The sequence below is a fragment of the Bombyx mandarina genome, chromosome A1, assembly GCF_030267445.1.
Source record: "Bombyx mandarina strain Sakado chromosome A1, ASM3026744v2".
NCBI classification, from domain to species: domain Eukaryota; kingdom Metazoa; phylum Arthropoda; class Insecta; order Lepidoptera; family Bombycidae; genus Bombyx; species Bombyx mandarina.
The window spans coordinates 4,749,327-4,761,683 of NC_143234.1; the positions used below are offsets into that span (position 1 = coordinate 4,749,327).

General features: G+C 37.4%; 1 protein-coding gene across 4 annotated transcripts in view; it reads right to left on the minus strand.

Moving 5' to 3' along the window:
* p120ctn (adherens junction protein p120) overlaps nt 1-12,357 on the minus strand; it is a 55,917-nt gene that overhangs the window by 25,747 nt on the left and 17,813 nt on the right. For all 4 annotated transcript variants that reach the window (XM_028169943.2, XM_028169942.2, XM_028169941.2 and 1 more), the window contains exons 3-4: nt 759-879; nt 259-384 (exon numbers count right to left, since the gene is read on the minus strand). In XM_028169943.2, the coding sequence (XP_028025744.2) occupies nt 259-384; nt 759-879 (247 nt within the window). The remainder of the gene's footprint in view (nt 1-258; nt 385-758; nt 880-12,357) is intronic.

Genomic DNA, 12,357 nt, shown 5'->3' on the forward strand with positions numbered 1-12,357 from the left:
TTTGTTGAGTACGTATTTCATTAGAAAAATTTGTACCCGCCTGGGATTCGAACACCGATGCATCGCTCAACACGAATGCGTCTTATCTTATCCTTTAGGCTACGACGACTTTCAGTATTTAATCACATCACAACAAAAATTTTATGACAACAAGCACCTATTAATCTATCAATAATTACCCTTAAACACAAAATACCAGTGTTACCAGTAATGTTAAATGTCTGGCAACGTTTTCCGTTTAACCTTTCGTATACTAACATGCGGATATTTCTGCGAGGGCGCCATAGTCAAATGCCCCATGTGGTTGTAGTGAGCTGCCGGCGACGACACGTACTGCCCGTAGTCAGGATCGACGCCGCTGCTCATCGGGGGATAGTCACCAGCCTGGTGATGGATTTTCAAATCACATTTATGTTTCCAAATAGATTTTTTAGTATTAGTAGCAAATGACAAATATTTATTTTCAAGGCTGCTTATGTTGAGATTTTAATTTTAACGGATTCGAATGTTTTTTTTTTTATTTATTGAGAGTCCTCTATGTTATTAGATAAGACACCAATAACATAGCAATCCAAAAAGTAATTTATCAATGTAAAGTCAAATTTGTATAGAGCTGTAACATCTTCGCTGCGTTTGCCGCTAGGGGCGCTGTTCCAGCCCCGTACAAATTCGAGTTTACTTTTACGCGATCGAAAAGTTAAAAGTTAAAAAAACTGGCACTGAGCACACTGTGTCGACAAGCAATTACGTAAACTTACCTGCATAGCTAGATGGTGTTGATGCGCTAACGCCGCTGACAGCTCTGCGTCCTCTGTGGAGGCGTCCGATCGCGACACGGGACTGTGTTGCGAACCGTACGCACCCTCCACGGGACCGTTCCTGTAACAATACATTTCATTTTAAATAATAGTATATTTCAGCACAGCTCAAGCACTGGTCATCGTTCTCGTCGAACCCGTCGCTTGCGACGAAGGGCTCGACGAGTAAATTAACCCTCACACACAGCCCACTGAATTACTCGCCGGATCTTCTCAGTGGGTCGCGTTTCCGATCCGGTGATAGATTCTGCGAAGCACGGCTCTTGCTAGGGTTCGTGTTAGCAACGTCGTCAGGTTTGAGCCCCGTGAGCCCACCTACTAGTTAAGGTTACGCTGAAATAGCCTCTCAAGGCTCTCAGATTAGGTAGGGGAAAAAAAGGAGAATCGAAAACCACAACTTTCCTTCTCATTTAGGCGACTTTGGTAATGATCACAAAGTACTACAGTTTTTTACAACACAATCTATTATATACAACACATAGATAAATAAACCAGGCTTATTTGCTTACGACAAATTTATATAAACAATTATGTGTGTATAAGTTCGAATACATACAGATGCTTCGAACGAAAAACTAAACAAAGTTATTTCTCAGAAAATTATCTAACTGTACATGTTATTTGCTCGACCGATTTTCGTTTAGAACCCTTCGACTAGTTCGATAGAAAATAAACAAATAACAAGCAAACGTCTACGGCAAAAACCTGGAAACTTGATCAGCTCTTTAACCCCAAAAGGGTATATGCTGGAGGGCTAAATAAGCAGTTTCGAGTACCTTTCGAACTGAGGGCGCTCGAAGCAAAATATGAGGAAACAATGGCTTTTCAAACGCGGCAAAAAGGCTAAGCGTTCGAGATATTCTCAGAGGATATTTCCCGATCAAGATAATAACTTTGCTCTGTTTATCGCAAGTCGAACTCGAGTTTTTTTTTAGTTCTCATATTGAATGGGCTCTTTCAAACTTAGATAAGGAGAGCTTTAGTAGACATTGAAGCTTGTTATTTCCGATGGCAACAACTTAAGATCGAATGACCCGTAAACTGTTATATGGCCGACGGTTAATGAGAGTTCTAGTATCGATATTAGAAATGAAACTTCCGTAGAATAGTGGTACTCGTATCGAATGATGCGAGATAGTTGGAGTTCAAATCTTATTTCCTTAATAACTTCCTAACACATGCCCACCGACAGTTTAGCAACGGATTTACATGCAATAAAAAAACTGTTCTATCAATCCTATGTATTCCTGCCAATAAACAATCATTCGCTCCGTTTTGAAGGGGCTAGACAGACTTTATGAAATACAATTTTAAACTCCCGCATCACGTCTCAAGATGGATGACGACAATAATGTTGTTATGTCTATGGGATTCCGCAATCACACAACACAATATGAGCCATGAGCTGATTCTTAGATTTACGGAAATAAAAAGTGCTTGTTATTAAGGCAAGTACAGAAAGTACAAAATATATATAAAATGCATAAAATACATGAAACTAACACAAATTATATACAGTACTAGCTGACCCGGCAGACTTCGTAGTGCCTCAATCGATAAATAAAAGACTTAAACTTTTGTATAAAATAAACATAAAACAAACAAAAGGAATCCGTCCGACGGGAGACACATCAAAGGGAAAACAAAATTGTTATTTTTATTTAATTCCGAGCATTTTCATCTTTATCTACCTTTTAAACCTTCCCTGGACTTCCACAAATGATTCAAGACCAAAGTTAGCCAAATCGGTCCAGCCGTTCTCGAGTTTTAGCGAGACTAACGAACAGCAATTCATTTTTATATATATAGATAGATTATTATGTCGGCAAACACGATACATTACTTAACAATTCAAATGTCATTCACATTCATAGATAGGTTGAAGGCTTAAAATAAACGAATCAATATTGTTCTCATTATCGATAATGCTAAGCCTACTAAGACCTCGATTAGTTCAAATAAACCGTACTGTTACCTAAGTTATATTGGCAGTTTTTTGCGAATTTTATGGATAGAGCTCGAAGGTTACTGGTGGTACGACCTCTTGTGAGTCCGCGCGGGTAGGTACCACCGCCCTGCTTATTTCTGCCGTGAAGCAGTAATGCGTTTCGGTTTGAAGGGTGGGGCAGCCGTTGTAACTATACTTGAGACCTTAGAACTTATATCTCAAGGTGGGTGGCGCATTTACGTTGTAGATGTCTATGGGCTCCAGTAACCACTTAACACCAGGTGGGCTATGAACTCCACCCATCTAAGCAATAAAAAAATAAAAATATAATTAATTTTAGAACCATCGATTCTAATTTATAAAGATTTCTCAATTTCACGCAGGAACCTTAAATAGTTCTGGAACAAAAAGCAGTCTAAGCTATTCGGAAGTCTACCTGCCGAGCCTCGTCACATCATAGGTTCAATTTCGTACAAAAAATCTGAGATATAATAAAAAAAAGGAAGATTTTGTTTCGGATGCGCGCGAATAACTCATTTTAAATTCACAGCCACTCCCAATTTCATTAGATTGTACGGACTATGTACTTGTCGTGTATTTATGAATTGTATACGATAAGATTCGTGTTTCTAAAGTACTTTTTGATGAACACAACAAGTTGGACGCTTATGTAATATGAAACTTCGCTCGAAAGTAGGCTGAGTGAATGTGAGTTTTTGCCTCGACGACAATAAGTAATATTTTATGTGAGAATCATTTGAGAAATTGACGCTCACAGACAATAAGCAAACAATTGGCATTTAATAGAATAGGTAATTTGTTCTTACATATTTTACTGATTTACGTCAGCGCGCCCTATTTTAAAATTAAAACCGAAATAACTAAACATAATAATAATTATAAAATCGTCACTGTCAAAGAACCGAAAAATACTTAAAACTACTGACCTTCGCGCAGTAAAATTATTCGGTAATACTTTGAGGAAAAACTAATTTGCATTATTGTGAGACTCAACTTGAACTACCTATTCCTAGAACACCAAATACAAGGCCCCGAATACCAATGACGCATGACGTCACAATCTTGAAAGAAAACATCTCCGTCGCAGCTACCGAACAACTCCCAAAGTTTAATCAATCGATAACGACTAATGCAAACCCTGCAATATAAACACGGAAACGCATAAAATAAAAGGCACCTCCGCATTTTTGGGCCGTTAACGTTCTGCTTTTATTGGCCCCGGGCAGGGCAGACGGGTTAACTGCCAAAATAATAAGTAGGAAGCGCGCGTCACACATAAGCTTCAACGTTTATACAACTTGGAAAACGAGGACCGAAACATTATTAAGCCGACAACGAAAAAAACAACATTGACAATCTAGCTTACCAACCATACTGACTTTAATTTTTTTTTTTTTTGTGAAAAGTGGAAAGCTAACGCCTATTTCCAATCTAAAGGTCAATCTTAAACTCATTGATGAAACCATTAAAATTAACCAACGAAAACTTTTGAAACGATTTAGATGAGCTTTCATTAGCGTTTGACCAATGTCTTTTACTGAAAAGTTCAATTGTAGTTATAACGTTGGAAGGTACTTTTTTGTAACATTGGATAAGCACGAGCTCACGGAAACCCGCTATTAAGTGGTAACTGAAGCCCTTAACCACTGCCACCATAGCCAATGCCACCTCGAAACTTGATATCTATTACGTAATTATATCGTAATGACTGGTGGTAGGAAGTTTTGTGAGTCCGCACGGATAAGTACTACCACCCTGCGTATTTCTGCCTTGAAGCAGTAATGCGTTTCGGTTTGAAGGGTGGGGCAGCCGTTGTAACCATACTGAGACCTTAGAACTCATATCTCAAGGTGGGTGGCGGCATTTACGTTGTAGATATCTATGGGCTCCGGTAACCACTTAACACCAGGTGGGCTGTAAGGTCGTCCACCCATCTTGCAAGAAAAAAAAAGTAAATTATAAAATTTTACTCATTAGTTGTTCAAGAACATGAGTAAGGAGTACCTAACTACGTATAGTTGATTAGAATAACTGGTACCGTTTTGCGAGATTTGAGCAGTGGCATAGTCGCATCGCTTCATACGAATACACCGGGCGCCTTATCCTTTACGCTATGACGACTTCACTATGCTTAAACCTTTCCACATATCATATTTAAATGTATCTGCCGTTAAAGTCATTGGTTCCTATCCGCTCACATTGCAACTGAGACTTCGACTGAATTTTTTTTCTCCTACCGATTCCCTGGTAGGCTAAGAGGCTATACCAGCTACGCGCGGACGGGTAGATGAGCTCACGGGCTCAACCTTAGAGAATTTTCTAACACTAGCCCTAGCAAGAGTACCTAGTGCTTCGCAGGACTAGTGTTAGCAAATTCTCTCACGTTAATTTCTAACCAGTTGGCGCAACGTGAGTTTTACCATCACATTGCCATTTTTGTGGACTACATTAAGAGTATAGCACCAAGTACACATGAAATAGCCCGTACATTGCCGCTGAAAAAAACCATCATTTCACGATACAGAAATTGGAATCGTGGAATTTTAATGAATGTATAATTGCACCTTTACTACAACCGACGTCTTTTTTATTGCCTTTGTGGGCAGACGAGCACACGGCCCACCTGATGGTGAGTGGTTACCGTCGCCAATGGACTTCAGCAATGCCAAGAGCAGAGCCAAGCCGCTGCCTACCGCTTAATACTCTCCACAAGCCTCGTTTGAAGAAGGACATGTGACATGTTTGGCCCATTTCTGTCATCAAATAGCAACCTCTAAACCTTAAAAGACTGTTTTCAGGGTAACCAGCCAAGACACGAGGTACATCTGAACACCGAACAAACGCAAAGAGGAGCGATCAAAACTTCGTACAAGAATAAATCAATAATTTAATTATATTCACAGCTGAACCGGAACCGTCTAATCTGCATACATCGGCATATCCGCGCCGACGAACGCACAAACTTTTCCCATGCTAATTTAATATTTATCTAAAGTAACGTACTAGCGTCGTTTCAGACTCTTGCTTACCCGGTGCTTCCAACGTTACGTACAACGAATCCTTAAAATATTTTACGAGAATCTATCTATAAGAGACGAAGTCCTCAATCGTGCAGTGGTAATTTAGAATTACCTTTACGAACGTAATATTGATAAGTTCTATTGGAAACCTCAATTATCAGTAACTAAATGACCTGGTGTTTTCAGAAATTATATTTGAATACCAATAACGTGTTCATAAAATGATGAAATATGAATAGTATTTTTCGATCTTACTCACAAAAAAAAATATGAACTGGTTATTTAAAGAAAAAATCAAAATTATCGATAAAGTTGATTATTGAAAACACGAATAAAACAACATTTTCTGAAAATAAATCGTAGCTAGATCGATTTATCGCCCCCGAAAACCCCTGTATACTAAATTTTATGAAAATCGTTGGAGCCGTTTTCGAGATTCAGAAGAGATTCAGATTCAGATTCAGAATTGCTCGTTTAAAGATCTATGATTTCTTTTGAAAAGGTTTATGGAAAGATGATTACAACTGAAATTATATCTTCTTATCAGCTCACAGACGTTCACTGCTGGACATAGCCCTCCCCCAAGCCTCGCCACAAAGACCGGTCCTGCGCTGCCTGATTATATATGAGCTACCATTTCTAAAAACAAAGAAGACTGAAATAAATACTTCTAATATTTTTTATAAAGTTATTAACATACTAGCGACCCGCCCTCGCTTCGCTTCGGAAACATTAAAACACACATGAAACCAAAAAAATATTTTTTTTTTTTTTTTTTAAAAAGTAGCCTATGTTCATCAGGGACAATGTCGGCTTCTAATGGAAAAAGATTTTTTCAAATCGGTCCAGTAGTTTCGGAGCCTATTCGAAACAAACAAACAAACAAATCTTTCCTCTTTATAATATTAGTATAGATGAAATGCATGTTGAATTTGAATGAAGACTACTTTTGGAAGCGATTAATATATTAATTGTTATCCGATCACCGCTTGATATTAATCTTGTATAGTTCGAGAAGAGCTTAGACCATAATTTTGTTCGTATAATAACAAGAAAAATTTGACGAAAAATTTTCACTGAAAAAGATTAAACATACTTTTTTTTTAGCCAAATATAATTTTAGACCATATTTTAAGGATTATGAACCCAGATATGTACCTATATTTATCGTTCGTGTTATAATCTGTGGGTACACAAACTATAATACTTTTATAATTACTGCAAGGTACCGCAAATACTAACTGGAAATTAGACATTCACGGTTGTTGAATTAATTGCCTACTACGCTCTATTGTAATTCAGATTAGTGTTTAATAGACGTAACACACCGCTATAAAACGGCGACATTGTGTGCTACTACTAATGTTAACATGCGTCCATTTTAGGCATGTTATGTTTATGTAAGACATAAAAAGCCTTTTTTTTTGTCAGGAGGAAAGCGTCGGTCTCCTACCGTCCACTGGGGTTGGCGGGCGGGGTATGTCGGAATCGAACCGACTAAAACCTCCTGTCGCTCAACAACCCACGTCCGACCCTCGTATGAGACAGAACTCATGAATAGGAAAAGGAGGGAGAGTGAAGCGTTTAATGCGGAGCACATCTCTCCCATCACCCTCCCCCTCAGGACGCCGGACCGGCGGTCGTCGGCGCCACGACCACCAGCCCTCTCGGTCCATAAAAAGCCTAATACTCTTTCAACTCAATTAACAAAAATTCTAAGAATCGAAACCGGTTTTCTTTTTTTTAATAAATCCATAAGCTCCAAGCATCCGCTGGAATAACCAATTCGAATTCCATGCAAAAAGTTTGGATTATTCTTTTTTTTCGACGAATAAACCGTGACGTCACTCAAGGGGAATCTCGCAGTTTACAAGTCGGATAAGGTAAGAGTTAAACTTTTTTTTTATGCTCGCGTAGCAAGACGAGAATACGGTTCACCTGAGACAAACCTAGCTACCGTCGTTCAACATAGACAATTAAACTTCTGTTGTAAAACACTGTGTGTAAAACATTTGTGCGTTTTATTTCCTTACTAGCTGTACCCGTCCGCTTCGCTGGGCATTTAAAATTTACATTATTATTTCTCACCCCCACTAAGATTCTCATCATTAACGCCCCCGCAACTGGTGTAGGGAGTTCAACACTCATATAAATATTAGCCTATCCATTAAGTACATGTATTTTCTACATGGATACCAAGTTTCAAGTCAATCGGATGAATGGTTCAGTAGTTATAACGGAACATCCGTAAAAACCACTGTAGATTTATATATTAGTATAGATATAGATATAATCTGACGTTTTCAGACTAGACCGTGTGTTACCTACCGTGACTTTATATACTCCGCGATGAGAAACTACTAAGCAATGAATACTATAAATCATCAATTTTTTTTTTTATTGCTTAGATGGGTGGACGAGCTCACGGCCCACCTGATGTTAAGTGGTTACCGGAGCCCATACACATTTACAACGTAAATGACTCCACCCACCTTCAGATATGAGTTCTAAGGTCTCAGTTTAATTACAACAGCTGCCCCACCCTTCAAACCGAAACGCAATACTGCTTCAAGGCAGAAATAGGCAGGGTGGTGGTACCTACCCGTGCGGACTCACAATTGGTCCTACCACGAGTAAAATTATTCATATGAATTAGTTCAATTATTAACCACAATATAAATGGTGTCTTTAAAAGTTACAAGTATTTTAAATGCACAGACACCACATGCGTTGTTCAAAAGTTAACAACACAAAACGGAAACACAATAAAATTAAAAAGCCAAATACGTGCCATCAAGCGAACAATCTGCGGTCAGTCGCATTCTTCGTCCTATGACGTCATCGAATCACACTTAAACCTCTCGGCATAAAACTTTTTTAATTTTTATACCAATATACGACGTAGACAGTAAACAATAATAATTACCAAATCAAAATATCAAATGGCAAATTATTACGGTCACCTAAGGACCCGAGCAAGAGCATGTATTGTTAAAAGAAGAAGGAGCCGCTTTTCGCCACAAAATTTAATAACAAAGAAAAGGTACGAATTTGATTCCCTTAGTGATTGATGCGACGATAAAAAGCCAGGTCGTTGCCATTTCAAAGTTCATCCAGAATTATGCAGAGACCCTAAACGCTTCCGTATGTCTGTAGGTACTAAAGTGTAGCCCCAAAAGCTCCAATCTTCCCCAAAAAATTCGGTATACCCGACAATTCAAACAGCAAGTCTCTATCAAATGGGAACAGCCAGTGTCCTAATAACATAAAGTAGTGTTTGTGGCTTTAACAAATACACGTACATAATATATTTTAAGGTTGGAAGATTTCGTGCCTGATTTGGGCAAAGACCAAAAATTAATACAATACATGCTTTATCTTAGTGCGTGTAGGTTCGAAAGTGCGAAAATTCATCGAATCCAACCCTGCATAATCAGCAAACTCGTAAGTGGTAAAACGATCAAAAAAATTCACTATAATTCGGAGAGTCTTTACTATAATTTCCCAAGGACATTTATTTATGCGGAGGTTTATCGTTTAATCATTTTTTAACGCATAGACATACGAATGAACTCGCGGCCTAAGGTACTACGTGATGGCTGGTTATCGGGGATGTAGATATCACAACGTAAACCCCCTTTTTTTTTTTATTGCTTACTCGGGTGGACTAACTCATAGCCAGCCTGGTGTTAGGCAGTTACCGGAGCCCATAGACATCTACAACGTAAATGCCGCCACCTATCTTGAGATATAAGTTCTAAAGCCTCAGTATAGTTACAACGGCTACCCCACCCTTCAAACCGAAACGCATTACTGCTTCACGGCAGAAATAGGCAGGGTGGTGGTACCTACCCGTGCGGACTCACAAGAGGTCCTACCACCAGTAATTACGCAAATTATAATTTTGCGGGTTTGATTTTTACTACACGATGTTATTCTTTCACCGTGGTAGTCAATCGTGAACATTTGTTAAGTACGTATTTCATTAGAGAAATTGGTACCCACCTGCGGGATTTGAACACCGGTGCATCGCTGAATTCGAATGCACCGGACGTCTTATCCTTTAGGCCACGACGACTTTAAAGATTTGAGACAACTAGAGACATAAATTCCAAATAGTTTTTTTTTTATGATTGAAGGATTACTGTTGGCCCGAAGGCCTTTCCAGTTTCACCAGGACAGGTGGGCGAGCAAAGGCTCAGCCAGGAGGGGATTCCAAATAGTAATTATGTTACAAATCCATAATTTATAATCACTATTCCGAAATATACTTTATCACTTTTGGAGTTAATGCTATTAAAAATAACTAGAGTTAGAAGAAACGAAATGCTATTTAAAAAAAAACACATACCCAGTTCGAGATATTAATATCTAGACTACGTCCGTAGTATCGATTCCAGTTTGTACGAATTTATACCGTAGTACTACTACTCTGGCCAGACAGTTCATGATTTTATTTTCGTCGTAAGAGCCAAGTTTAAAATGCACGCTGCATTCCCATCCTCAAAAAGATAGCAGACGCACGAACGGAATAAAAATTCACGAGACAAAATCTTGTTCCGGAATATTGGATGAAAATTTGTGGTGAACGTGGCCTTCGAAATACTTTTATGTTTGAAATGGAGTTAGAATTTATAACGGTTTCATAAGAAATATTTTAGTTAATCTTAAAAAAAAAAAGTTAAAAAAACTGAAAAACACGCTTTATATAAAATTAACTAAAAAATAGGGGTGCTTTTTTAAGATATTATTGAAATAATAATTCTTCTACTCATATCTGTCAGAAAAATATTTATAACTAATAACCACATGCACCCCACGCTTTTTTTACAATAAATTATATATTTTTTTACACTATCTTCAATTTAAATTTATTAAAATTTATTTTCTATTTTTAGTTGAATTTTATATACTTAAAGCATGATTTTTAGTTTTTTAAACTATTATTTATTTTTCATTTTTAGTTAATTTTTTTTGCAAATTGAATAATGGAATAATCTTATCAAATTAGTAGTATTGTCATCGGTCCTCGATAAATCTACAAAGTTTAAATGAAATCTGACCGTTTAAAGTGGGTCAAAATCGCGTTTAAAGGAGTCAGTTACAAACATACAAACAAGTGAAGCTTAATATAAGGCGTGTAAAAACGGCTATCCTTTTCAAGTAACGATGGTACTGAAGGAACAAATGCTGTAACAAGTCGTATTGGTACTCCAACATAATTAAAAGGCCAATTAAAAACATAACATACCAACAGTGACAACAGGGATTAATGAAATAAACAATTCAAGTTTGATAACCTAATTAGTTGAATGAAAACAGAAACGACGATTATTTGTCAATGTTAATTTAATAGAATACATGCAACTTCAAATGTGCATTTGATTTTAATGAATTCCGTAAATTCAAATTAATGGCCGAATGTTGTCAAGAAATATAAACAAAGCAATCAACAATAATTGAAACATATTTTTGTATCAAAGTTACAAATTGATCATGTATTTGGTCAATCACGCTAGCGTTAGCTTATTACGAAATTAAGCCAAAATATATAGAAATAGAAATATTCTACAGAATACTTTATACGAAAATCTCAAAAGCAGAAGTTAAAACAATTAATGCAGAAAGTGCAAACGTCTTGGTATAGGTAGACCATTATGAGATAAGATTCGGAATTTCAAACAAAACTTCACTCTTCTCAATTATAGTAAATCTGTAGAAGGAAATCTTTGTCCGTCTTCCGTCTGATTTGAAACGGGACAAACTTTGGATATGCCTTCATTCCGAAGCGAAATCTAATTGCGTAATTCCTCCCTCTGCGGCAAAGTTAACAGATTTCCTTTTAATTGATATTATAGGAAAATTGTAATTTGTAATGTGTATTAAAAATTTGTTCTAATGTTTTTTTTATTACTTAGATGGGTGGACGAGCTCACAGCCCACCTGGTGTTAAGTGGTTACTGGAGCCCATAGACATCTACGACGTAAATGCGCCACCCACCTTGAGTTATAAGCTCTAAGGTCTCAAGTATGGTTCCACCCTTCAATCCGAAACGCATTAGTGCTTCACGGCAGAAATAGGCAGGGTGGTGGTACCTACCCGCGCGGACTCACAAGAGGTCCTAGCACCAGTGAAATAAGTCAATGCTACAACAGCCGAACAAAATTTTTTATTTACAGTAAAAAACACTAGTAAATAATCCAAATAATCAGATTTTGGTGAAATTCGCTCCTTAAGTACATTCTGCTGAATAATTAATAGAGCGCATTATACATAATATATTTATCCTATTTGTTATTAATAGATAATTTTGTATGCACTCATATGCGATGTATATAGTTGCCTCAGATATTTAATCAATGAGCGATTATATCGTTCTGGCCGTTACTGTCAACGGTGAATCTTGCTTCGAATATAAAATGAATGTTACCGGTAATGCAGTATACTTTTGAACATTGCTTTAATTAAGCGCATTAAAAAAAAAACAGTTTATAGATACTAAATTGTTTTTATAACTTGTAGAATTGTGTTGTTGCGTTCGGGGTTACG